General features: G+C 42.2%; 1 protein-coding gene across 1 annotated transcript; it reads left to right on the top strand.

Moving 5' to 3' along the window:
* Positions 1-9,017: 9,017 nt before the first annotated feature.
* Positions 9,018-16,317, top strand: CFAP96 (cilia and flagella associated protein 96). Its single transcript, XM_075259310.1, has 7 exons — positions 9,018-9,144; positions 9,780-9,999; positions 12,970-13,107; positions 13,191-13,266; positions 15,236-15,415; positions 15,909-16,081; positions 16,230-16,317. Exons 1-7 carry the CDS (start codon positions 9,048-9,050, stop codon positions 16,276-16,278), a joined length of 933 nt encoding a protein of 310 aa, XP_075115411.1. The 5' UTR covers positions 9,018-9,047; the 3' UTR covers positions 16,279-16,317.
* Positions 16,318-26,064: the final 9,747 nt, after the last annotated feature.

Genomic DNA, 26,064 nt, shown 5'->3' with positions numbered 1-26,064 from the left:
AGGCGGATGCTGGGGACAGATACGCCGACACAGGTGAATCCAGCAACATTGCTGAAGCAAGCAGCGGCAGAAGCGATGCTGTTATTCCGCATCGTGACTCCGGGGTCACATACGCAAAGCCAAGCGGCGAGATGCCGCCGGCCCTGCGTGCACGCTCATACACCAGTCTAGCCTTCACAATGCGAATACAGACCCGGCACCCTGTCGGGTCTGTATTTGCATTGTGAAGGCTAGACTGGTTTATGAGCGCGCACGCAGGGCCGGCGGCATCTCGCCGCTTGGCTTTGCGTATGTGACCCCGCCCACCAATGACGAAACAAAGACAGGAGATTTCAAAGAAACGAAGACTGGTGAGTATGCGACCTGGGACAACCTCTTTAATTCATGATATGGCTGTGTTCACATTATGCTCTAACCAGGGCTGCGGAGTCAGACTCATGGAATCAAAGTCAGGATCAATTTTGAGTTAGAAGAAATTACTGACTCTGACCCCGGTTTCAAATATAAAATTATTAGCTATTTTAAATAATATTCTACAATTATTAATATTGTATAATTATTTAGATATATAATATGTTACATATTTACTGTCATAAACTTGCTTTTTAGTGAGCCAGAGGATTTTTACTGCATCTGCACATACCGGCAAAGCTGAATTCAGAGCACTGTCAGCTTTCTAGTGATGAATAATACCAGCAATGGTAGAAAACATTGAAAGGTCCTCTAATTATGAATTTGTTGCAGATTTGATGGTGATTGTCCCTCTAAAGCAGGGGTGCCCAATACGTTGATCGTGATCTACCGGTCGATCGCAATGGACGTATGGGTCAATCGCGGGATGCAGCCAGGGATCCCCGGGTCTGCTTGTTCACAGTGCAGGCTGAGAGTCGACTCTCAGCCTGCGCTGTGAACAAGCACTCCGGACACTTGCAGGCCGGGCAGCAGCAGCTCCGGGGGATGACGCACTCCCCGCTCTTAGAGATGGAGGGGGCCGGGGTGCTGCTTGTTCACAGCGCAGGCTGAGCGTCATCTCCAGACACTGGCAGGTGGGGCTGCCGCAGCCCCAGCCTGCCAGTGTCCACAGATAACTCTCAGCCTGCGCTGTGAACAAGCAGACACCGGGGATCCCAGGGCGGCCACAGAACGCTGCTGTCTCCTGCTCTCATGATCCGCCAGGCCCCGTCCACATGCCCCGCCCACAGACACGCCCCACCCACAAGAAGTGGGTAGTAGATCTTTCGACTTGGTAATGTTATGAAGTAGCTCACATGCTGACAAAGTGTGAGCACCCTTGCTCTAAAGTGTACCTCCAATTCTAAAAAAAACCCTTTTCAGACACGAATAGTATATGCAAATATAAGAAACTTTGTAATATATCTTATTTAACAAATATGTTGCCTTTGAGTTATTATTTTTTACATATTAGTCTATAGAGAAGGGAGGAGTAAAGTAGGATGCATCTGGAAAACACACACAGACAACTGCTGCTACACTCTGCTATTCTGTAATACCATGTCAAAGGGAAACAAGGGGGGGAGGAAAAATTTAGGTTCAACTTGCAAAAATTATATAGAAATGATGTAACTCACGTTCTTGAAAGAGTAATGCACGGAGAGTTCTTGCGGCCCAAGAAACTTGTAATCAGAAACTTCTCAAAAATGTAAAACTCCAGCATAAACGTCCTTTTTCATAAAAAATAACTTTTAATAGAAAACTTTAAGTTAAAAAATTCTGTAATACTTCTATGCTGGAGATAAGAGGCCATCAGTGCACTGAATGAGGCAATGAATCAATTAACATCCCCCTCATCCCCTCCCTTCTCTACAGAGCTCTGTGTGTGAGCAGAATACAACAGAGTGATCATAGAGCAGAGTGAACATATTTTTTGTTTTAAAAACTGTTTTTTATTAAGAAGTACAGAGCACTAGATTGCATGTCCACTCAGCAAACAAAAATATAAGGTACAATGAACAACTTTTGTTTTGTTTTACAATGCAAATAAACATATCGTAACATAACAATGAAAGTGTATGGGGTGGGGAGGAGGGGGAAGGGTAGAGGGGGTGGGAGGGAGAGAGACAAAACCGGGGGGGGGGGGGGACAAACCAATACAAAGGTATGGACAGGGCAAACATCTAGGCGGGATAAATGAAGAGCAGTAAGCGCATCAAGGTTGTAAGAGAAGAAAGGAAGATGTATCTCTCAATGGCTGTGTTAAAGGCGGTATCGAAGGTTGTCTCAATGTGAAGTGCCGAGGCTTGAGTGCTGATTTGAAAGCAAATAACGTACCAAGATCGTGTTTCTCGCTGCTAACCAGGGGGACCAGGTCTTGAGGTATGCTGGTCTTGACATAGTGTTCCAGTGCGCTAGCTCCTCCAGTCTACATATTTCTGAGGCTTTTAGGACCCAGTGAGTGAATGATGGGGGTGAAGTGTCTTTCCAGTACAGGGGTATGAGGAGCTTCGCAGCAGCTAATAGGTGCGTCGCCAGATCCCCCCTTTTAGGAAGGAAGGTGTCGTGGGGCAACCAGAGAAGGACATGCTCAGGAGCTCGGGGGAGGGTGGTTAAACAGATCTTATCTATTGCATCGAGCACCGCGGTCCAATATGGTTGTATAAGGGGGCAGTGCCACCATATGTGCGCAAGATCCCCGATTCCGGATGAGCATCTCCAACATGTGTCAGGGACAGTGGGGTCAATGGAGTGGAGCCAGGAAGGGGTCTTGTACCAGTGCGTGACCAGTTTGTACGAGTTTTCCTGTATCCGGATACATCTGGAAAAACCATGGGCGTTGGCTAGTAATTTGTTTTTGTCCTCCTGCGTCAACTGGATTTGTAAGTCAGTTTCCCAATGAGTCAAGAATCCCGGGCTAGAATCAGCAGTGAGGGAGAGTAGGAATCGGTATAGGCGAGAGCATGCACCCCTAACCTGTAGGAAGTCAGTAGAGAATGTTTCCAGCCACGATGTGCTCTCCGCTGACTGCCACTTCGATAGATAGGATTCGCAGGTGGTAGAGAAGTCTATGCGTTGCAAAAAATTAGTTAAGACAAGGCCTGTTTTCTGCAGGAGCCAAGATGTCGTTGGTGATGCATCCGGCTCAAAGAAAGAGGATAGGGTGAAGTGACAGAGCCTATTCCAAAACGACGCCGAGACTTCCCGCTGTGGGTTGATTAAGTAAGGGAGAAGGTCCAGCGGGAGGGTAGGCCTTGGGTGAGATAGCAGGGGGGCCAATTTATTCAGATAGGACCAGGCAGATGTTACACTATATAGGAGAGAGCTGGTTGTGGGCAGAGATGGCCTAATGCCCCATAGTGCTAGCCTGTCAGCTAAAGAGCAAAGATGGCTTTCTAGTCGGACCGCTAAGTTATCACTATTGGCCTTGGGGGAAGTCAGGAGGAGCCAACGCTCCAGTTGATGGGCATAGTAATACGTCTGGACATCAGGTAGCCCGATCCCCCCTTGTTTGGAGGCTGAATGAGTCGTGAGTGCTTGATTCTTGGGCGCTTTTGGTTCCAAAGGAAGGAAGAAAAGAGGCGTCTAACTTTATCAAGATAGGACCTGGGGAGTTTGATAGGGATCGTGCGTAGCAGATACAGTAGTTTGGGAAGGACATATGTTTTCAACAAGTTCTTCCGGCCTAACCATGAAATACAGAGGAGTGAACATATTTTTTGAGGCCAAAAACTGATTGCATTTTTAAGTTTTAGCCTTATATTGTCAATGAGGAAGCAAGCGGACTCTATATCATTTTTGTAATGCACCCCATACCTTTGTGTAGAGATACATTGTGATAAAGAAAAAGGTAAAGAAGTAATGCGAGTCAAAACCAGAAATGTTTGGTCAGTGTCTGTTTGTTCTGTCTGAATCATTTACATGTGAAGCTTCACTAGTTAGCCCCTGTTAATAATGTATGGCCCTTATACATGGGCTTGTAAATAATTCCTTAGCTCTAACACTTTCTAGTTTCACTCCTTTGTTTCCAGAACAGTATGTGTTCTTTTGTGTGTGACTAACAATTTGAGTGACACCTACAAAAAGGAAACTATGGCTGTGTTCACTCTTTCTGTCCACAGCATCCAGATATTACAAGTGAGAGAATTCTTCTCCATATTTTGCAGCTAAAAAGCCTCGCTTCCAGGGTTTGCAGCGTTATTGTTTTCTACATTTTTATTGGACATTTTTAAAACATCCCCCATGCAGGCTAGACCGCATGCTATGGTGTAGATATTAGGGTAGACCGCATGCTATGGTATAGATATTAGGGTAGACCGCATGCTATGGTATAGATATTAGGGTAGACCGCATGCTATGGTATAGATATTAGGGTAGACCGCATGCTATGGTATAGATATTAGGGTAGACCGCATGCTATGGTATAGATATTAGGGTAGACCGCATGCTATGGTATAGATATTAGGGTAGACCGCATGCTATGGTATAGATATTAGGGTAGACCGCATGCTATGGTATAGATATTAGGGTAGACCGTATGCTATGGTATAGATATTAGGGTAGACCGCATGCTATGGTATAGATATTAGGGTAGACCGCATGCTATGGTATAGATATTAGGGTAGACCGCATGCTATGGTATAGATATTAGGATAGACCGCATGCTATGGTATAGATATTAGGATAGACCGCATGCTATGGTATAGATATTAGGGTAGACCGCATGCTATGGTATAGATATTAGGGTAGACCGTATGCTATGGTATAGATATTAGGGTAGACCGCATGCTATGGTATAGATATTAGGGTAGACCGCATGCTATGGTATAGATATTAGGGTAGACCGCATGCTATGGTATAGATATTAGGATAGACCGCATGCTATGGTATAGATATTAGGATAGACCGCATGCTATGGTATAGATATTAGGGTAGATCGCATGCTATGGTATAGATATTAGGGTAGACCGTATGCTATGGTATAGATATTAGGGTAGACCGCATGCTATGGTATAGATATTAGGGTAGACCGCATGCTATGGTATAGATATTAGGGTAGACCGCATGCTATGGTATAGATATTAGGATAGACCGCATGCTATGGTATAGATATTAGGATAGACCGCATGCTATGGTATAGATATTAGGGTAGACCGCATGCTATGGTATAGATATTAGGGTAGACCGTATGCTATGGTATAGATATTAGGGTAGACCGCATGCTATGGTATAGATATTAGGGTAGACCGCATGCTATGGTATAGATATTAGGGTAGACCGCATGCTATGGTATAGATATTAGGATAGACCGCATGCTATGGTATAGATATTAGGATAGACCGCATGCTATGGTATAGATATTAGGGTAGATCGCATGCTATGGTATAGATATTAGGATAGACCGCATGCTATGGTATAGATATTAGGGTAGACCGCATGCTATGGTATAGATATTAGGATAGACCGCATGCTATGGTATAGATATTAGGGTAGATCGCATGCTATGGTATAGATATTAGGATAGACCGCATGCTATGGTATAGATATTAGGATAGACCGCATGCTATGGTATAGATATTAGGATAGACCGCATGCTATGGTATAGATATTAGGGTAGACCGCATGCTATGGTATAGATATTAGGGTAGACCGCATGCTATGGTATAGATATTAGGGTAGACCGCATGCTATGGTATAGATATTAGGGTAGACCGCATGCTATGGTATAGATATTAGGGTAGACCGCATGCTATGGTATAGATATTAGGGTAGACCGCATGCTATGGTATAGATATTAGGATAGACCGCATGCTATGGTATAGATATTAGGGTAGACCGCATGCTATGGTATAGATCAGGGGTAGGCAACCTTTTCTGTTCGGTGTGCCGATTTAAATTAAAAAATCAAAGATGAGGTCCTCGGAGTGCCGGTCAATAATTGTAAAGCTGACGACACCTACACTAAAGTCATATAGCACAAACCACAACATTGGGGTGCTGTCATACTGCGCTCCCAGCCACATGCGCTTACCACTATTTGCCTGGATACACATGTTCTTTTCCTTTAGAAGCAATGTAAGTTCATGTGTAACCCACAATTAGTGGTAATGTATGTGACTGGGAGCAGAGTGAGGTCATACCTGTAAAGAGCTGACACACAATGTACCTGTATGCTCCATCCAGTCCTCGGCCGTTAGTAACTTCAGTTTTCTGTAAGGGAGCGTTCACATTACCGTCGGTGTCCAACAGCTAGTGTCCGCTGCTAATGTCCGTTCAAAATCTTGTGCGGATATTAGTATCGGACACTAGCTGTGTCCGTGACATTTTGCATTGATTTAAATGGACATTGGGTGCGTTCGTTTACTGTTCGTGGGTGTCCTTAACTGTCCGTTCACAAAGATGTCCGACTTTTCAAGCGGACAGCAAAACCCGATATGTAGGTTTTTCTGTCCGCTTGAAAAGTCGGACATCTTTGGGAACGGACACTTAAGGACACCCACGAACAGTAAACGAACGCACCCGATGTCCATTTAAATCAATGCAAAATGTCACAGACACAGCCAGTGTCCGATACTAATATCCGCACAAGATTTTGAACAGACATTAGCAGTGGACACTAGCTGTCGGACACCGACGGTAGTGTGAACGCTCCCTAAGTGAAACGCAGATTAATTTGTCACTTTTAGTTCCTGGTGGTGCAGTAACAGCAAAACCCCAGCCAGGAATTAATGGGTGTCACACTTACAACAAAGTGGCCGCACTAATGCCCAGGAACTGGATTTGGCTATAATTGCATCTAGTTACAGTGTCACCACCCAATAGAATCACACTAAGGCTGAGGCCCCACATTACAAAAATGCAGCTTTTTTATTGCAGATTTGGCTGCGTTTTTCTTTCCGTCAAAGCCAAGAATGGCTACAGAAGGAATGGGAAATATATAGGAAGCTTCTTATATGTCTCCCTCCTTCTCAATCTACTCCTGGCTTCGGCTAAAAAAAAACCCAGCAAAATCTGCAACGAAAAAAAGCTGTTTCTGCAACGTGGGGCTTTAGCCTAAGGCCCCCACGTTGTTGGAACACAGCTTTTTTTGTTACATATTTTGCTGTGTTTTTCTGAGCCTAAACCAGGAGTGGATTGAGCAGAAGGGAAACTTATAAGAAGCTTCCTATATATTTCCCATTCCTTCTGTAGCCATTTTTAGCTTTGGTTGAAATAAACCCCATCAAAATCTGCAACAAAAATGCTGCGTTTCTGCAACGTGGGGCCTCAGCCTTACGCCTCCTGCATACAAGTGGCACGCATGTGGTTTTCACTGACCTATACATTAAAAATGAATTGACAGGGCTGCAAATGCAGACAGATATAGGGGATGTATGGGACACATATAGGACCTGCTCAATAGTTTTCAGTTCTTCAGTTTGGCCCAGATACACAGCCACAATAAGAATGGCTGTATATATGGGTCAATTGAAATATATAGGTCTGTACTTTTATCCACGGTTGTAGATAAAGACTCTGGTCATGTGCATTGCAGGTTACAACTCAATGTGCCTCATATTAATAGCAGTTAACCCCATCATGTCCTTCACATTAACCCCCTGTGTGCTTTACATAAGGGACACTGATATGTGAGACATATGGAGGTAATAAGTGAACATCTTCATTATATAGGTCCTTCATTAGTACCCCCATATGTCTCACACATCAGTAACCCTTATGTGAGCCACACAGGGTTAATGTGAGGGACATGATGGGGTTAACTGCTATTAATGTGAGGCACATGGAGTTACTAACACTAAATTAATAACCCCAAATGCCTGACATTAATGAGAATATTTAGTAACACACGTACCTGGAGTTTTTACTTTCACTTTGCTTCTCCTCCTCAGGGCTGCAGACGGCAGGAGCTCCTCCTCACATGTAACAGCAGGACCAGGGAGCCCTTACCCTGTGCAGTGAGAGGCTCACCTCTGATTGGTGGGCAGTGAGAGAAGGGGGCGTGTCCTACACCGCAGCTCTACCAGAGCACTGAAGGGACGCTCTCTCTCTAAATTTAGTGTGAAGTCTCAGGCTGGCTGCCGTGCCAGCAAAATATGCCTCGCGTGCCAGTCTTGGCACGCGTGCCAGGGGTTGCCGACCCCTGGTATAGATATTAGGGTGAACCTACCCCTTTCGCCGCCCGAGGCGAACGACAGAAAGCCGAACGGAGGGGCGTGGCTGAGAGAAGAGGGTGGGGCGAAATGAGGGGCGGGGCTTAGCGCCGTTCGCAGGCAGAGAGCAGGCACGGAGATGACCTGCTCTCTGCCTGAGCGTGAGGGGAGGTTGCTGGAGCAGCGCTGCTCCAGTGGCCTCCCCAATCCACCGCTCGGTGCTAAGCTAGTCCAGCTAGACCGCATGCTATGGTATAGATATTAGGGTAGACCGCATGCTATGGTAGCAATCATATCCTTTTCTGTAATCTCTTCTTATTGTCATTGGATATTATGGTATTATTTATTTAGTGTATATATTGAGATTACAATATATTACGAACTGCTGATAATTAGAGATGAGCGAGTACTGTTCGGATCAGCCGATCCGAGCAGCACGCTCCATAGAAATGAATGGATGCACCTGGTACTTCCGCTTTCATGGCGGCCGGCTGCTTAACCCCCCGCGTGCCGGCTATGTCCATTCATTTCTATGCGAGCGTGCTGTTCGGATCGGCTGATCCGAACAGTACTCACTCATCTCTACTGATAATCTCTTTTCTAGATATTGGCTTTACAAGAGGCACTTGGGCAAGATGAAGTCACAAAACAGCTTATTGTATTCTATAGGAGAGTGTTATGAGCATGCTCAGTGCCAGTGGATACTTTGTTATCTATGCATAGATGACACCTGCCATTGTAATCTTGCCTGAGAAAGAGGTGACTGCTGAGAAGTGATCTCTACAGAGCAGGAAGTGTCGGTCTATTGTGAGGGCTGTATGAGCAACAATATTTCACATTATTATTGTAATAGTGACATAAATACTATATAAAAACTTTATTTAATAGCTCTTCTTATTTTTTTCTCTTAGGTTGCAAAGTTTGTCATCGCTGCACTGCACGACAATGCCTATAGATGGAAAAACAGATATGGATCGTATCGGTCTGTTCAGTGAGATGGGCTACATTAGTATAGGAGACAAATATGTCACCCCCTATTCTAGTAAGTAAGCTTTCTCAAATTTCATCATGTATAAGACATGTAACATGAGAATTTTCATTACTTGTGTAAAGAATTCAATCAGTTAAAGGGGTTGTCCAGTTTCAGCAGGTAAATGTTATTGTTTGTATTATAAAAAGTTCTCCAATTTTCCCAATATGCTTTCTCTGTTTACTTCCCGTGTACAGAAATCGGTCCATGGTCATGTGATATGCAGTCCATGGTCATGTGATATACAGTCCATGGTCATGTGATAGCACAAATGTGTACAGCTCGTTACCAGACAGATGTCTGATTACTGTGCTGTGACTATAATGAGCTGTGCACCTATGTGTGCATCACATGACCATGGACTGTACATCACATGGCCATGGACTGTATATCACGTGACCATGGACTTTCCATATCATGACCATGGACTGATTGTAATACACTGGAGATAAGCACAATGAGTGACAGCAAGCAGAGATCTAGAAAACGGTGAGGAATTGATACAGAAAGTATATTGGAAAATTGTACAACTTTTCATTCTACAAACAATAACCTTTAAGCTGGCACCATGAGTTTGTGTGTAGACATATATTAGGGGTATTTGTGGGATGTTATAAGGTTGTATAAATGTAACTGTATTATTTCAGAACCATTCAATGAATCTGCAAGTAAGAACAGACAGATGCTTCCTGGTGGTGCCAAGTCCATGGCTAATACATTAGGTGGTTACTTTGATACGCAGTTCAAAAGGACTTTTGAAGGTGAATCCTATTCGGATCCATTGAAACAAAGACGACAATATCGTATGCAGCAGACCAAGAAGAACCTAGGAAAGGCGTTCCTCCCATCTAATGGGGAAAAAAAGGCGTAAGTAAAGAGCTGTGACAGTGCACAGTCCTGCAAAGATAAAGGTTCTGGACTGCTACAAAAGCTGGTAATGGTTAAGCCTCAACACCAGCAGTATATACTATGGCCATGTTCACATCTCCCTTGGAGACTTCATCGTAGTGTCCGCTGAAAATCCACTGAGGAAAAGTCCTGTACAGAAAACTTTTTCCTCCATCAGTTTAGGTTTAAAAACATTGGACAAACCCCATTAACGTCAATGGGGTTTTATCAATCTGTTACACAGTGTTAACCCAGGCTGCACTTATAATGGCCTCAGGCTACAATATTCTCAACAATGTTTTTTTCGGGGCCATTATAACATGAAACCACATTCACCATACAATGCTGACAGTCCAGATCTGTGGCCTGTGTGACTGGCTGGAAGATACAGCCAATGGACACAGTCATTTCACTGGTAGACACCTTTGAGAATGAACTGCCCGTGGTAATTGGTGATCTAGTAGCGCCCCCTCTACACCACAGCAGCTTCTGCTCCGCACCTGTGGGGTGGCTTTAGTAATATAAGTACACCGAGATTATTGACTGAATGAGCGAGCATGGCTTACTTAAAGTGGTTTTACCTTAAAGGGGTTGTCCAGTAACAGCAAATAATTGTTATTGTTTGTATAATGAAATGTTATACAATTTTCCAATATAGTTTCTGTATCAATTCCTCAGTTTTCTAGATCCCTTCTTACTGTCATTCACTCTGCTTACTTCCAGTGGATAAAAATCAGTTCATGGTCATGTGATATACAGTCTATGGTCATGTGATATACGGACCATTGTCATGTGATATACAGTCTATGGTCATGTGATATACGGGCCATTGTCATATGATATACAGTCTATGGCCATGTGATATACGGGCCATTGTCATATGATATACAGTCTATGGTCATGTGATATACGGGCCATTGTCATGTGATATACAGTCTATGGTCATGTGATATACGGACCATTGTCATGTGATATACAGTCTATGGTCATGTGATATACGGACCATTGTCATGTGATATACAGTCTATGGTCATGTGATATACGGGCCATTGTCATATGATATACAGTCTATGGTCATGTGATATACGGGCCATTGTCATGTGATATACAGTCTATGGTCATGTGATATACGGGCCATTGTCATGTGATATACAGTCTATGGTCATGTGATATACGGGCCATTGTCATGTGATATACAGTCTATGGTCATGTGATATACAGTCTATGGTCATGTGATATACAGTCTATGGTCATGTGATATACAGTCTATGGTCATGTGATATACAGTCTATGGTCATGTGATATACGGGCCATTGTCATGTGATATACAGTCTATGGTCATGTGATATACGGGCCATTGTCATGTGATATACGGTCCATTGTCATGTGATATACAGTCTATGGTCATGTGATATACGGGTCATTGTCATGTGATATACAGTCCATGGTCATGTGATACACGGACCATTGTCATGTGATATACAGTCTATGGTCATGTGATATACGGGCCATTGTCATGTGATATACAGTCCATGGTCATGTGATATACGGTCCATTGTCATGTGATATACAGTCCATGCTCATGTGATATACGGTCCATTGTCATGTGATATACAGTCTATGGTCATGTGATATACGGACCATTGTCATGTGATATACAGTCTATGGTCATGTGATATACGGGCCATTGTCATATGATATACAGTCTATGGTCATGTGATATACGGGCCATTGTCATGTGATATACAGTCTATGGTCATGTGATATACGGGCCATTGTCGTGTGATATACGGTCCATTGTCATGTGATATACAGTCCATGGTCATGTAATATACAGTCTATGGTCATGTGATATACAGTCCATGGTCATGTGATACACGGGCCATTGTCATGTGATATACAGTCTATGGTCATGTAATATACGGGCCATTGTCATGTGATATACAGGCCATTGTCATGTGATATACAGTCCATGGTCATGTGATATACGGTCCATTGTCATGTGATGTACAGTCCATGGTCATGTGTTGGACACACAGGTGCACAGCTCATAACACAGCACAGTAATTAAACCCCTACTTGGTAACAAGCTGTTCACCTGTGTGTCCATCACATAACCATGGACTAAATATCACCTGACCATGGACTGATTTTTATCCACTGGAAGTAAGCAGAGTGAATGACAGTAAGCAGCGATCTAGAAAACTGCAAGGAATTGATACAGAAAGTATATTGGCAAGTTGTATAATTTTTCAGTGTACAAACAACAACATTTATTTGCTGAAACTGGACAACCTTTTAATAAGAAATGCTTGTGGCCTAATGTGCCACACGATATACCAAAAAATATGTCCTTTAAGGAGGACCTTTCATATCCTCATGTACATGCAGTTTTATATACTACTAGAAAGCTGACAGTGCGCTGAATTCAGCCCACTATCGGCCTTACTGTTCTGTGCCTTGGGGCTGGAGATATTGGTGCTGTTTTTTTGGCACTGATCTCTGGCCAATTCCCGTTCCTGACAGTCTAGCGTCATCTCTGGACGGTAAGAAACGCCCCCTCTGAAAGTAAAGGGCTATGGACAGGTACTGTCAGGGGGACGTTCCTCACACTCCAACGATGACGCTAGACTGTAAAGAATGCCCTTCTGACAGTGGGCAGAGATCAGTGCCAAAAATAATGGCACCGATATCTCCAGCCCCAGGCCACATAATGGGAAAGCTGACAGTACACTGAATTCAGCGCATTGTCGGCTTTCTAGAAGTATATAAAACCACATGTGCAGGAGGATATGAAAGGTCCTCTTTAAAACCTTAACAAAATTTGAGATTGTGAGGTGACAAAATGTGAAAAAGTTCAAGGGGTTTGAATAGTTTTGCAAGCCACTGTATGTCATCCCTACTGTACTCTGACACTACTGAAATGTATGTTGTTGTTGGATATTTTAGATCTGGTATTGGCAGCTATTATGGGACTCTCAGTGGTCCGGTTCCAGCCTTCAGTGCAGAAGTGAAACCAAGAAAAGCTTATACTGCACCTGGTAAAAACTTCTACACAAACCCACCAAAGCAGGGCACTGGATTTGGGTAATGTATTACAAACTATATATATCATACGGTAACTATTCTCCTGTAACAGTGTCTTTAATGGAATGGTTTCTTCTTTATAGGTATCCAAGCCTCACCATTGGCAAAGATTATACTTATTCTCCTGACAATTATGACATATCCAAAGAACTGATAAAGGTAAATTCACATTGGGCTTTATTCTTATAGAGCAGACACCTGCAAGTACTTTATATAGTATGCGTCATAGTAAAAGTCATCAAAAAGCACAAAAAAAATTAGTCTTAAATATTGCAGTTTTCATATCCACTAGATGTCAGGGCAACAGAGCTTAGGTCTTTGAAACCTTCTGGTCAATAGAATAATGATGATTCCATTTCCATTAGTAGCTGGAGATTACACTGATAGAAAGACAATTTTCATCTGTCCTCCATTCAGAATACATTTGTTGACAAAAAAAAAAAAAAAACCACCATGAAGGAGTTTTTACAATGAATTACACTTTATAATTGTGAATGTAATGATGATAGATTTAATAGATTTCAATATCAGAGTCGAATGATAAGCTTATTGGAGAAAAATGTACATTTAAAGAAAGGCTCTAGTATCCTGTTGGGCCCCTCTAACCTGGATACAAGATGAACATAGAGGCATACAGGTTCTGGATGCTATCCTGCGCCACATATGTCCACAGATCTTAAAGCTGGGCCTATAGATCTTTCAGACTTGCTGTGTGTTAGCAAGCATTATCCTACAGAAGAATACCAGTTTGAAGCTCTGCCATGAGAGGCGACACGTGTAGCCACAGGATGTCCTGCACATATCACTGATCTGTTAGCGCCTCCTGTACTAGTGATGACTGTTATATACAATAGTGCCCCAGATCATTACACCAGCAGTGGGGGCAGAGTCGCTCTCATAGCTCAGGCAAGATAGAAGCTCTCACCTCCAGGCCTCCATACTCGCACAGACCATCATCGGATCTCAGATGGTGGAAAAGGAAACTGTGAGCTGCTTGTGCTTGAGGGCAAATCAAATGATCTGCTCTGCTGGTCGTCTGGAGCCTCTTTGAAATGTGTGTGTGCCCTCACATATCCACTGCTCACAACATCTTCTAATAGCCTACATGGACTGGCAGGACAGCCAACATGGTGAGCAGTTCATCACAACCATCCTACTTCCCTCTGTCCAATGATATACAGCCTCTCAATGATCTCTCACCAAAAGGTACACTACCCAAAAGTAGCTACTGAGAGACTTTTTATAGGGTATTGGTGGAAGCACTTTTACACCCTCTTGTGGCAAGACCCAGAGCCTGATCAGACCATACATGTAACCATTTACATATCTCCATGAGACAAAACTGCATGCCAAGAACATTTCTGGGTGTGTGATTTTTTTTCTTTGGTCAATATTTTTGTAACAGCCATTAAAACTACTTGTCCCTAAAACTAATACATTTTATTGAGACAAGTTAAAAGAGGGCAACTAAGGACTCAAAGCATAGTCAAGTCAGATTCACCAGGGAGAATATATTGAGAATATACACAGGAAGTGCAGGAAACCACCAGGGCTGTTGGATTCATATTTATATTGCCTCTGCTGTTCCAATAGAATAACTCCTATAAGATGTAATAGTCAGGCAGATAATACCTAGTAAAATAGGAGCAGCCTGTGCATGCGTCCCATCCACTGCACCAGCTTCTGGCTCTTACAGGCAGACACAACAGTGTGGACAAGTCATCAGTATTAAAACTCAATTTAGGAATAAAATATCATGCGATAGATAGATACAGTAGGTAGATAGATAGATAGGAGATAGATGATAGATAGATAGATAGATAGATAGATAGATAGATGATAGATAGATAGATAGATAGATAGATAGATAGATAGGAGATAGATAGATAGATAGATAGATAGGAGATAGATAGATAGATAGATAGATAGATAGATAGATAGATAGGAGATAGATAGATAGGAGATAGATAGGAGATAGATAGGAGATAGATAGATAGATAGATAGATAGATAGATAGATAGGAGATAGATAGATAGATAGATAGATAATTGATAGATAGATGATAGATAGATAGGTAATGTACTGTTTTGTCATATATGCTTATTACGTGTTTTGTGTTTGATCATAGAAAGAAATGGACAGTCATAAATCAAAACTTAAAGGTGGTGCTTTCAGACTAAACCTTTATCCAAAGGATTATTTTGACATAAACCCCTACCGGTCTGACAAGCCATTACCACCACTGAAGAAAAAGGAGGAGAAAAAAGTGACTGTAAAGCCATTTAAGCCCAGCTCACCTGCTAAGTCGGTAGGTAGAAATGTTTGACTACTAACCTTGCTGGTATAGGTATATAGTGGATAACGCTCCTCCGAGGGGGTGTCTGATGGTCTGTTTGTTCTAATGAACATAGAGCAGGTCCTATACTGCTCCGTGTACATAACGAAATACACAAGGATGTCACTCCAAGTATCACCTGAGTGTATTCTGCTGCCAACTCAGCAGCAAACCAGGCTGTGTGCATGGGAGCTAAAACTGGAAAGGATAAGATGAATAATTTCTTTAGACTTTTTGATCCTTTTGCCAGGTCCTCTTTTCTTTATTATCTAAGTAAGCTAAGAGATCATAAGTATACAGTATATAGCCAAAGACACTGATGTGACCTTCTTCACTGGGTTAGGAGTTTGTGTCCCTCCCAGCAATAAAAACGATCCAGGGATGAGGGGAATGTTATATGAATGTTAAGCTCTTTATCCTCTTCAAACTTCCTTATATACCCCTTTAAATGACTTTCTCTTACCAGCCAGGGGGCATGAAGGCGGGAACATTTGACCCATATCCAGCTCATTCCAATGATACTTATGGGAAAAGACCTGCAAAAAGTGCCAGTGTTGTCCGAGGAGGGAAGATATTCCAGCCTCCAGCGGGGCCCAAGTCATATCCAATAAAAAGTATTTTGGAATCCCATATTATAAAGTAAGTGCCATGGATATGTTCTTTATTTTCAGCTTCTTTTTCGTCATGTTTTAGCCTTTTTGTTACATAAGAGCAGTAATGTGATTGCTAGAAATGCTGAACAATGTTGGTAACTTTGTAATGTGTATTTCTGCCCATTTCATTACAGGACTGTGAACCCCATAAACTACAAGACAATAAGTGTGACGTCATACTGAAGGCCAGCGCATTATATCTATGTTCTAAGCCAATGTACATGTGACAATACAAATACAATCGCTATTTAATGCACCTGTACAGTTTCTATTTTTTCTAAATAAAATGTGATATAAGTATTATACATGCACCTGCCAAGCTCATTGTTATTTCTTATGGAAATGGATCATTTTGGACCTATTAATATAGTATCAGAATGGCTGAACCCCTGAGATATTGCAGATGTTATTCCTGCTCCTGTACATTGCTAGAATGTGACATGGCTGCTGCTTGGACAGTCTTTACTTGCAATGGATCTAAAATACAAAATAACAGCAACTTCACAAATAGACTTCATTAAACTTCCGCATTGTGTCTACCTAAGGCTTGCCACGGTTTCCAAACAACAAATATGTTGTCTGTTTCTGCTGTGTTTTTTCCTCCTATCTGTTGCTTATTTCCAGCTATTTTACTACCATATATACTCGAGTATAAGCCGACCCCCCTAATTTTACCACAAAAAACTGGGAAAACTTACTGACTCGAGTATAAGCCGGGAGGGAATACAGCAGCTACTGGAAAATTTCAAAAATTAAAATGGTCGGAGTTTTTTGGTGCAGTAGTTGCTGGGTGCTGGAGAAGGGGAGGGGGTTTTTTGGTTGTCTGTCTGCCCCTTCCCTGAGCTTGAGGACTGTTTTTTTTTCCCCCACGTGGAATTCAGCCTGGCTGAATATAGGGTATCTGCAGTGTTCCTATTAACCCCTTCCCGACGGAATAGGAGCACTGCAGATACCCTATATTCAGTAGACCGGGCACTTTCAGTCACAGGGATACCTAATGTGTATGTGTTTCACAGTCATTTTCTACTTTTATATGTATTTATTTATTTTATTATGATATTTTTTAAAGCTTCTTTTTTTCCCCACTATTCTATGGGAGATTCTACATTACTATTGCGGCCGGTCATAGACCCCCCCTCCCCCCACAAAAAAAACACATCTTTTTTACTCCAGCATACTGTATGGACCTGAAAAATCCACATCAAAAAACCGTGTCACATTTTTTCTGGCTCCCATTGATTTGAATGGGTTTGTCAAGGCAGAATTCATCTGAGGATAGGTTAAATAAATTGGCAAAATGAAAAATTCTGCTACTGGCTGCTATTTCTGAGGCAGATTTTAATAATGGATTCTGCCTCAAAATCTTCCTTCAAAAAGCATTGTGTGAATTCACACTTAAAGAGGCTTAAACACATAAACACGTGTCAGAGTGAGCACAGTAAAACAGAATCCCATTGACTTCAATGGGTTTGGACTTACGTGCGCTACCTATTGAACTCAATGGGAGGCTTTTTAACCTATTGGTTTTTAATGTGATACGTGCGTAAGCCAGCACCCATTCAAGTCAATGGGATCAGTTTTGAAGCGCCTCACTCTGACACGTGTTTACGTGTCAGAATGAGTGGCGCGTTACTCCGTGTGAACGGAGCCTAATATGCTATTTGTACCTCTGCATGCCTGTTTATTATTCACTTTGTCAGAGGTTTTTGTTACTTTTTAATAATCACCTCTGTTTAATATGTTGGTTAAACTATAAAAGTTTCAATAGCGTTAAAATAGTTTTATCCAGACACGCCAGATTTTGTCTTCTATTAATATTTTTTCCTTTACATTTAAATTGTGGTCTTTATTATAGTCTTCAGTTAAGATCTTTCACTTCTAGAGTAGAAGACTTGTGTCTTTCAGTTGTTTCTTCATTACTCCAACTTTCTTTTGATTGATCCGTTGTTTGCTGAAATAAAATATTTTCATTAAAAAAATGAATCGATTTTTTAAAATCAGATTCTTAAGACATTCTACATATTACATGTGTCCTGTGCTATACCCAGGGCCGGCTACAGGGTCAAGTGGACCCCTGGGTAACAGAGTGTCATTGGGCCCCTTTGCTCATGCAGTTGCTCCTATTCAAGTAATAGGAACGGTGCTGCACTTCCAGTGCTATGCAGTGGTTGGGGCTGCTGTACCTCCTTATTACTTGAATAGGAACAGCTGCATGCGCATGCACGGACATGCAGGACTTTGTGTCCGGTTAAAAAAAACGGTTTCAGCGTGGAGACCAGAAGACGCTCACGGGCGCTCACTTTGCAAACCCATTCAAATGAATGGGTTTGAAAACTGACTGCCGGTTTCCGTCTCCTGTCCAGTTTCTCGAGCAGAAGACGGAAACCTGAAAGCAGAGACCGGGCGCAGGTTAACACCTGCCCTTAGTTACGCTAGGTTCACATTTGTGTTCAGATTCCATTCTTTGGGTCTGCTTGAGGACCCTATGAACAGAAACCTAATTTGCGTAAAAAAGTGGTTACAGAGTATAATGGGGTCCATCGGGTTTCTGCCCCCAAAATTTGTTAAAATACAGAGAGAAAAGTCTTGCTTGCAGGACTTTTCTCTCTGCATTTTTTTTTATCAGACTCATGGATGGAATAAGAGTTTTTTTTGATTTGCAAATGTCCTACAATTTCAATTAGGAGGGCCACATCACACAACCAAAGATAGTCGGGTTGAGTATGGTTTTTTGTTCTATAGGTGCCTTTCTATAGTTTGCTTCAGGCAGCAGACGCTAAGTTCACCCCTGAGTAAGAGATGAATAAAGTTGTGGAGCTTCATTGCATACCACTTTAGAATTATTCATTCTCTGAAGTTGCAAAACTTACACAAATGTGGCACACAACAAGAGTGATTATATACAAAATAAAAAAAAGACAGACAATACTCATAGATGTTCGACAGCAAGTAAATGTATATTGTACACAAGCATCCAAAACATATAAATAAGACCTCATTGGTGAAAAAGAAGAATTGGCTCCTAACGCCACCCATTGCAAGGTAGCTCCCTATAGATTAATACCTGGTTTTCAAAGAAACTTAAGGGCAAACTCTAAGAATAATAGCCAATAGATGGTATGACTCCTCCAAAATGAGGAAGTTCCCATCTGCAGACAGCTGTTTTGAGGCACAGAGCAGGGTACCGGCTAACTCTGAGAAGTCTAGATGTGGGTCCTTCTGGAAGTTATACTGGTTTGCAGATTAGGTTTCTTTGAAAACCAGCTATTAATCTATAGGGAGCTACCGTCCAATAGGTGGTGCTACGAACACTTTCCTCTTTTCCATCAATGAGATCTTATTTGTATTCCTTACCCAGAATTCTTAGCAGGGTATAATAAGTCTAATAAGTCCCTGAAGAGGTCTCTCTCTAAGACATTACCCCTTCAAAACATATAATGTAATAAACCAAACAGGCAGACAATTCCAACCAAATAGATGTGACAAGTAAGCAGAAAAGCATCCAAATAGTAATGTAATGTTATGTAAATGCTGACTAGCTAAACAGCCATACCCCATGTATATATTGCTGTTTGCATCTCCCAAGGGGGTGCTACCTGGCATAGATTTCAGTCTTTGGTGTATGAACCACCCGAGATCCACCAAGACTATTAAAAAGCCTACTAGCTAACATTTTTTTTTTTAATGTTCATCTACTACATTGTACTTTTTAGGTACTAGGTTGTCATTTTTGGAGAAGGACTGACCTGTATCCCATGAATGGGAGCCCAGACTAGGCCACAGCTCACAAAACAGATTGATTGGTCAGATCTAATTGTACCAAAACAACAACCTTCATGGACAGCCTTTAGTTGATCTTGTTACCTGCTCATGTTTGTTGCGAGATATTCTTCTTCTCAGGTCAGAGTTTTCTGCCAGCACTTCCTCTAACCTGAACTGCAGCTCTTGTTTCTCCTTGACGTATGTGAATAACATTGCCTTTGTGGATTTCAAGGTTTGGACCGTTTCGTCTTTCTCAGCAGTAGTTAATGCTATTTGTTCCGCATTTCTTTTCTTCTCCATTTTTAAGTCTTCAATCTCTTTAAGTAAAAAATTTTTCTCAAGAGATAAACGGTTCCTCTCATCTTGAAAACATTTCCTTTGGATAAGAAGCTCTTCACATTTGTCAGTCATCGTTCTTATTTCATGGGCATAGTCTTCTCCATCCTGTTCTGCTTTGGCTAAGCTTAGCCGCAGTAGGTTTTTCTCTATCTTTAGTCTGCCGATTTGTTCTCGGTAGCGTAGATTTTCATCCTTTAAGCATTGTTCATTAATACGTAGATGTTTTAATGCCATCTGGATACCCGCAGTTTTACTCTTGAGCCGCTGCTCCTGCATACGACGTTGATCTGATTTAGTCAAGTAACTTTCCAACTCTTGAACCTTTAATACATAGCCGTCATCTTTGATCTCGGGTATATCTCTGTCGCCCATGTTCTTGAATTGTTTCTTAAGTTCACAGTTTTCATTTCTTAACATAGTAGGCACTACATGTCTGAGATGATCAGTTTTACTGGTGGAGCAACATGGACTATTCAGTGTGTGTTCGCTAATGGTCTCATCTCTTGTCTTAAGCAAGTCATTGCTTTGACATAGATAAGTCACATCTGCCTTTGTTAAATCTATTGAGTGATCTGTAAGCTGACTGACACTGGTACCTGGAGATGACATGCTGCTGTCACCTTGGGATACAGAAAAATCGGTATTTTCTAATTGTCCAGATTCCATTTCTTGAGTATTTGAATGTTTTCCTGTCGATTCAATACGAGACAATGTTTGATCTGTAAATTGCTGATCATCGAGACGCTCAAATGAGACGAAAGGGTATTTTAATTCAGATTTTTTGCATCTAGTATTATGTAGTCCACTCTTTGGTTTATCGTCTGTTATAGGTCGTTCCAATGAAGAAATTTCAGATAAAAAGTCTGAACTAATATGATTTTTACTTAGGACTTCAGATGACTTATAGGTTGTATCATTGTGTCTTCCATCACACTCTTCACTGTTACAAGAAAAACGTGACCTCTCAATCTTCTCTGGATTACTTATCTTATCTCTGATAGGGAATGGTATAAACGTTCTGTCTGTAATTTGATGCAGACGGGATAAATTATCCTGTAATTACAGATGCAATATTGTATTAATTGGTAAAGTTGCATCTTAATTGTTACTACAGCTGGGATCACCTCTACCCCAGAGTCTCCAAAAATCATCATATGGTAGAGGAAAGTCCTGCATGGAGGTCTTTTCTCTCCAACGCTTTCAGTCTGAAAACTGTGGACAGTCGATGGGGCCCGCCGCTGTCCGTGTTTAAGCACTGTTTTAGTGGTCCAATTGTCCTTCGTTTGGGTTCCTCAGCAGACCCAAAAAACAGAGACCACAATGCTAGTATGAAACTAGTGTAAGACCAGTGCTCCATGTGGCGTAAACCATGGTGAAAACGCTGTGGCAAAAACTGCTGCGTTTTATAGTCCCTTCAAAATAGATGGGATTCACTAGAACACATTCACACATGCACACATTGGGGAAAAATACAACCAAGAAACTTCTGTGGACTTTTTGTGATAACTACTGCGGGAAAAACTGCAATGCGTTGCTGCCACGATTTTTCCCACAGTGCTTTTTTGCTGCAGCTTGCTACATGGGGCTTAAAGGGATTCTATCATTAGAACTAACACCAAAGGCTATTCTTCTCCTACCTTTCTTTTTCTGCCTCGTGCCACCGTTCCTGAGAATTTTACTCAGATCAGTCTTCAGAAAGTACAGGGAGTGTTCACTGTGCGCAATGAAGATGCTCCAGCGACACCTCTGTCTTCTTCTGTGTCATCAGCCAGCGAGCCTGCATTCGGTATCCAAATCCCGTGCATGGTCAGTCGGCTCTGCCATGTCACGTTGGGCAGAACCGATTACGCATGTCCATTCAGCCAATGCCGAACAGACACTCGTGCATGAAGCCACAGGAAAATGGCTGAACGGACATGCACAGTCGGCTCTGCCAAGCCACCATGGAAAGCCAACTGAGCATGCATGGGATTCGGATCCCGAATGCAGACTTGGTGACGTGGTGGAGAAGAGTCGGCAGAAGAAGGTAGAGGCATGGCCTGAACATCTTCTCAGATGTTCTTCTCAGGAATGGTGGCACGGATCAGAAAAAGAAAGGTAGGAGAAGAATAGCCTTTCTAAAGGCTATTCCGACCTGGTGTTTATAGAAAAATTGATTCTAATGATAGAATCCCTTTAAAGTGTACCTCCAAATACAAAACAACTTCTCACAAATGAATAGTACATGTGAATATAAGAAACTTTATAATATATCTTGTTTAAGAAATCTGTTTCCTTCTCCATTTATTAAGCTGGTTTACTTTTAACATATTAGTCTATGGAGAGGGGAGGGGAAGAAAGAGATGCTAAAAAACCACACAAAACTGCAGCTGCTACATTGTTAGTCAGGTAGATCTTTTAACATGGCCAAGTTTCATGTTAACAGTCTACCTGTGCACAGAATGAGGCAAAAATCAATTGCCAGCCTCTCTCCATAAAGTTGTAAGTGTAAACGGGATACGATCACAGATACTATTTAAACAGCCTGAGTAAAGATAAGGAGAAGGATAGCGACCTAATAAGTGGAGAAGGAAACAGATGGTTATGGAATTAGCTCTAAAGCAATTCTCAAAACAGCAGAAACTGGCAGGTAACAGAGAGCAGTAGAACAAGCTACCTAAATCTCACACTGCCCTTGCCGACAGAGTCTAAGTAAGTTCACACAGAGTTTTTTGGTCAGGGTTTTGAGGCTGTATTCGCCTCAAAAGCCTGACCAAGAAGACGGCTCCCATTGAAATCAATGGAAGCCACTCAGGAGTTTTTTCCGAGAGCCGTTTCTTCCGGCTCCTGGAAAAATGAAGCGAGATGCTCATTCTTCAGGCCGAGTTGTCTCGCGATTCGGCCTGAAGACACTCCCCTCCTCCGGAGTAGGCCCATTCATTGGGCCTAATCCGGAGCAGAGTGCGCAGCTGGATGTCGGTATAGTGCACCGGCTTTCAGTCCCGGCTACCTGGTTTTTGGATCGGAGCCTTAGGTGAACTTACCCTAAGGCTACTCCGCTGTGAGGCTGGATGGACCTGGCATGATCAAGACCCAAGTTATCACACCAGGCACTAGTATAAAAATAGGTGCAACACTATTGATGCCTTCACTCCGTAAGGGGTAGCTTGTGCTGGTTAGGTTCATGGCCCCCGTGTCATGATACTGCTTCATTTTGTCGGTATAGTATGTAATGTTCTGCTCTGAACTGTACGGGCGGGGGGTGGGGTTTGGGGACGGGAGGTGATGATGTTGTGGCTTATCTTTGTTTGTAATTTTTCTGTAGGTTTTATTTGTGCTTACATTCTATTCTTTTTCACTGTATTATTTGCTCTGTTATGCACCTTTCAATAAAACGAGTTTAAAAAAAAATAAAAATAGCAGGTATATGGGAGCTTTAGTGCACTGTTTAGATACCCTGCCAGCATTCATGATTGGAGGGTGGGGCAGCATTCTAATTGGCTCAGCATCTCACTAATTGGCTCAGTCGCAGTGAATGTTCCACTGAGTAGTATAGTGGCTGCAAGAAGGATAACAGACCTTAAGAATCCTATGCATTTTTGCCATTGTAGGGTTATGGGTTAGACTTGATGGATCTGTGTCTTCATCTAACTTCATCTGCTATGTAAGATATAGAACAAAGTCTATTATATTCACATGTATTATATACTTATGAAAAGCTGTTGTATAATTGCAAGTTCTTAGTTGGTCACTGTATATTACAGGGCTCGTTCACATCTGCGCCCGTACTCCGTTCTGCAGGTTTCCGTTTCCTGCACAAAACAGAGGCAGGAGACAGAAAGCTGCCGGAATGTTTCAAGCCCATTCATTTGAATGGGCTTGAAAAGTCTCCGGCCGTGTTTTTTAAACCGGACACAGAGTCAGACATGTAGTACTCTGTGTCCGGTTTTAAAAAAAACGATTTCGCCGCAGAGCGCATAAAACGCTCACCGGCGCTCACAGCCGGACTTGACATGACAGGTTTCCGTCTTCTGCATGCAGAAGACGGAAACCTCAAAACGGAGATTGAACGCTTGTGTGAACCCAGCGATAGGCAGCAGACATTATAACTAGAGATGAGCGAACACTGTACGATCGAATAGATATTTGATCGAATATCAGGCCGTTCGAGGCATTCAATTCCAATCAAATACCACGAGGCAAACGCACTAAAAACTCGTATCCCCTCCCACCTTCCCTGGCGCTTTTTTTGCACCAATAACTGCACATGAGAGGTGGGACAGGAACTATGACAACGGAGGCATTGAAAAAAAAATCTAAAAAAGTAATTGGCTGGCTAAATCAGGTGACCTCCAATTTATACGAATGGTGGATTTAACATTTAGTTAATTTGAGATTGTGAACTATGTGACTGTGAGACAGGGACAGATCTACAGGCAGGGTTAGCTAGGGATTACCTTTATTTAGGTGGGAATGTTACTCACACAGCTCTATGGGGATCTATCTGGTCAGGATCCCTGTCAGCTTGTGATATGCGGGAGCTTACTTTTTCCCCATAGGAATGCATTGACCAGCGTTGATTGGCCGAATGCCATACAGAGTACAGCATTCAGCCAATTAACGCTGGTTCTGCTGGAGGCTCATCTGTGAGGAGGCGGAGTCTAAGATTGGACCAGATTGCAAGCTGACAGGGATCCCGACGTAATACAGTGACTTGGGCATGTTAGATGCCCCCAGACATGCTTCCCCTGCTGTCCCAGTTGCATTCCAGGGTGTTGGCATCATTTCCTGGGGTGTCATAGTGGACTTGGTGACCCTCCTGAGTCGAAGAGTGGGATCCCCTGAAACGAGCATTTTTTCCTCATAGACTATAATGGGGTTCGATATTCGTTCGAATAGTCGAATATTGAGGGGCTATTCGAAACGAATATCGAATATTTTACTGTTCGCTCATCTTTAATTATAACAAAAGAACATATTACACCATATAATCATGAAGTGGAGACTGCTACAAAGAATTTAGATAACAGGATAAAATAGTCATACTCAAAGCAGACGTAAGTAGGTAAACAGCAATTTACAGTGAACCAAGAACACTTCTGACAATGAGACATACCATATCTTTAGGTTTTGGTGTGCTGGTCATTTGAAAGTGTACAGATGTACTGGGTGAGCTTTCTATTTCCTTAGTACCCTTTCTTAGAGTATCTTTAATTTCTGAATAGATCTGTAAAAAAACATAACCTACCATCTTATACAATACCACAGTTTTATTAAGCAAAGGGTAAAGGGGTTGTCCCATCTCAAGGATCTTATCTATACTAGTAGCTTAAGTAAATTGAAGACTTTTCCTAAATATATTGCTTTAGAAATACTGCTTTGTTTCCCTGCTTATGTGAACTTATTCCTCCCATTGTTTACACAGCGTTACCATAACCATGGGCCTGTGTGATAGGACAAGTGATGTCACTTACTGCTTTGCTAGAAGGACAATCAGTTCAGCTAATTGGAGTTTGCTGATAAAGCCCTGTCATCTCTCTATGTAAATACACAGATAACACTGAATCCATTCTCTACAAGCATCTGCATATTATCTGATCTACATAAGTATTGTGATACTTCAGTGTCCCGTTCAGCAAGGGAAAGAGGGGGGGGGGTACAGGAAGTGAGAAGAAGAGACAGCAGGCAAAATAGTGAGATGGGAAAACCCCTCCCTGTCTGCAACATAGCAGTTTGTCGTGGTAAGCTGATCACACAGACCCCATAGACTATAATGGGGCCCATGTGCTTGCCGCAAGATCTCCGCACGAGTCATGCGGAGAGGAGAATAGATTGTGAACTACTTTCCTCTCCGCTTGTTTGCTGCAGAGATCTTGCGGCGTGCACATG

The sequence above is a fragment of the Leptodactylus fuscus genome, chromosome 1 (assembly GCF_031893055.1).
Source record: "Leptodactylus fuscus isolate aLepFus1 chromosome 1, aLepFus1.hap2, whole genome shotgun sequence".
Lineage (NCBI taxonomy): Eukaryota > Metazoa > Chordata > Amphibia > Anura > Leptodactylidae > Leptodactylus > Leptodactylus fuscus.
Note: the sequence above shows the minus strand (reverse complement) of the source record. Positions and strands in the feature narration are given on the sequence as shown.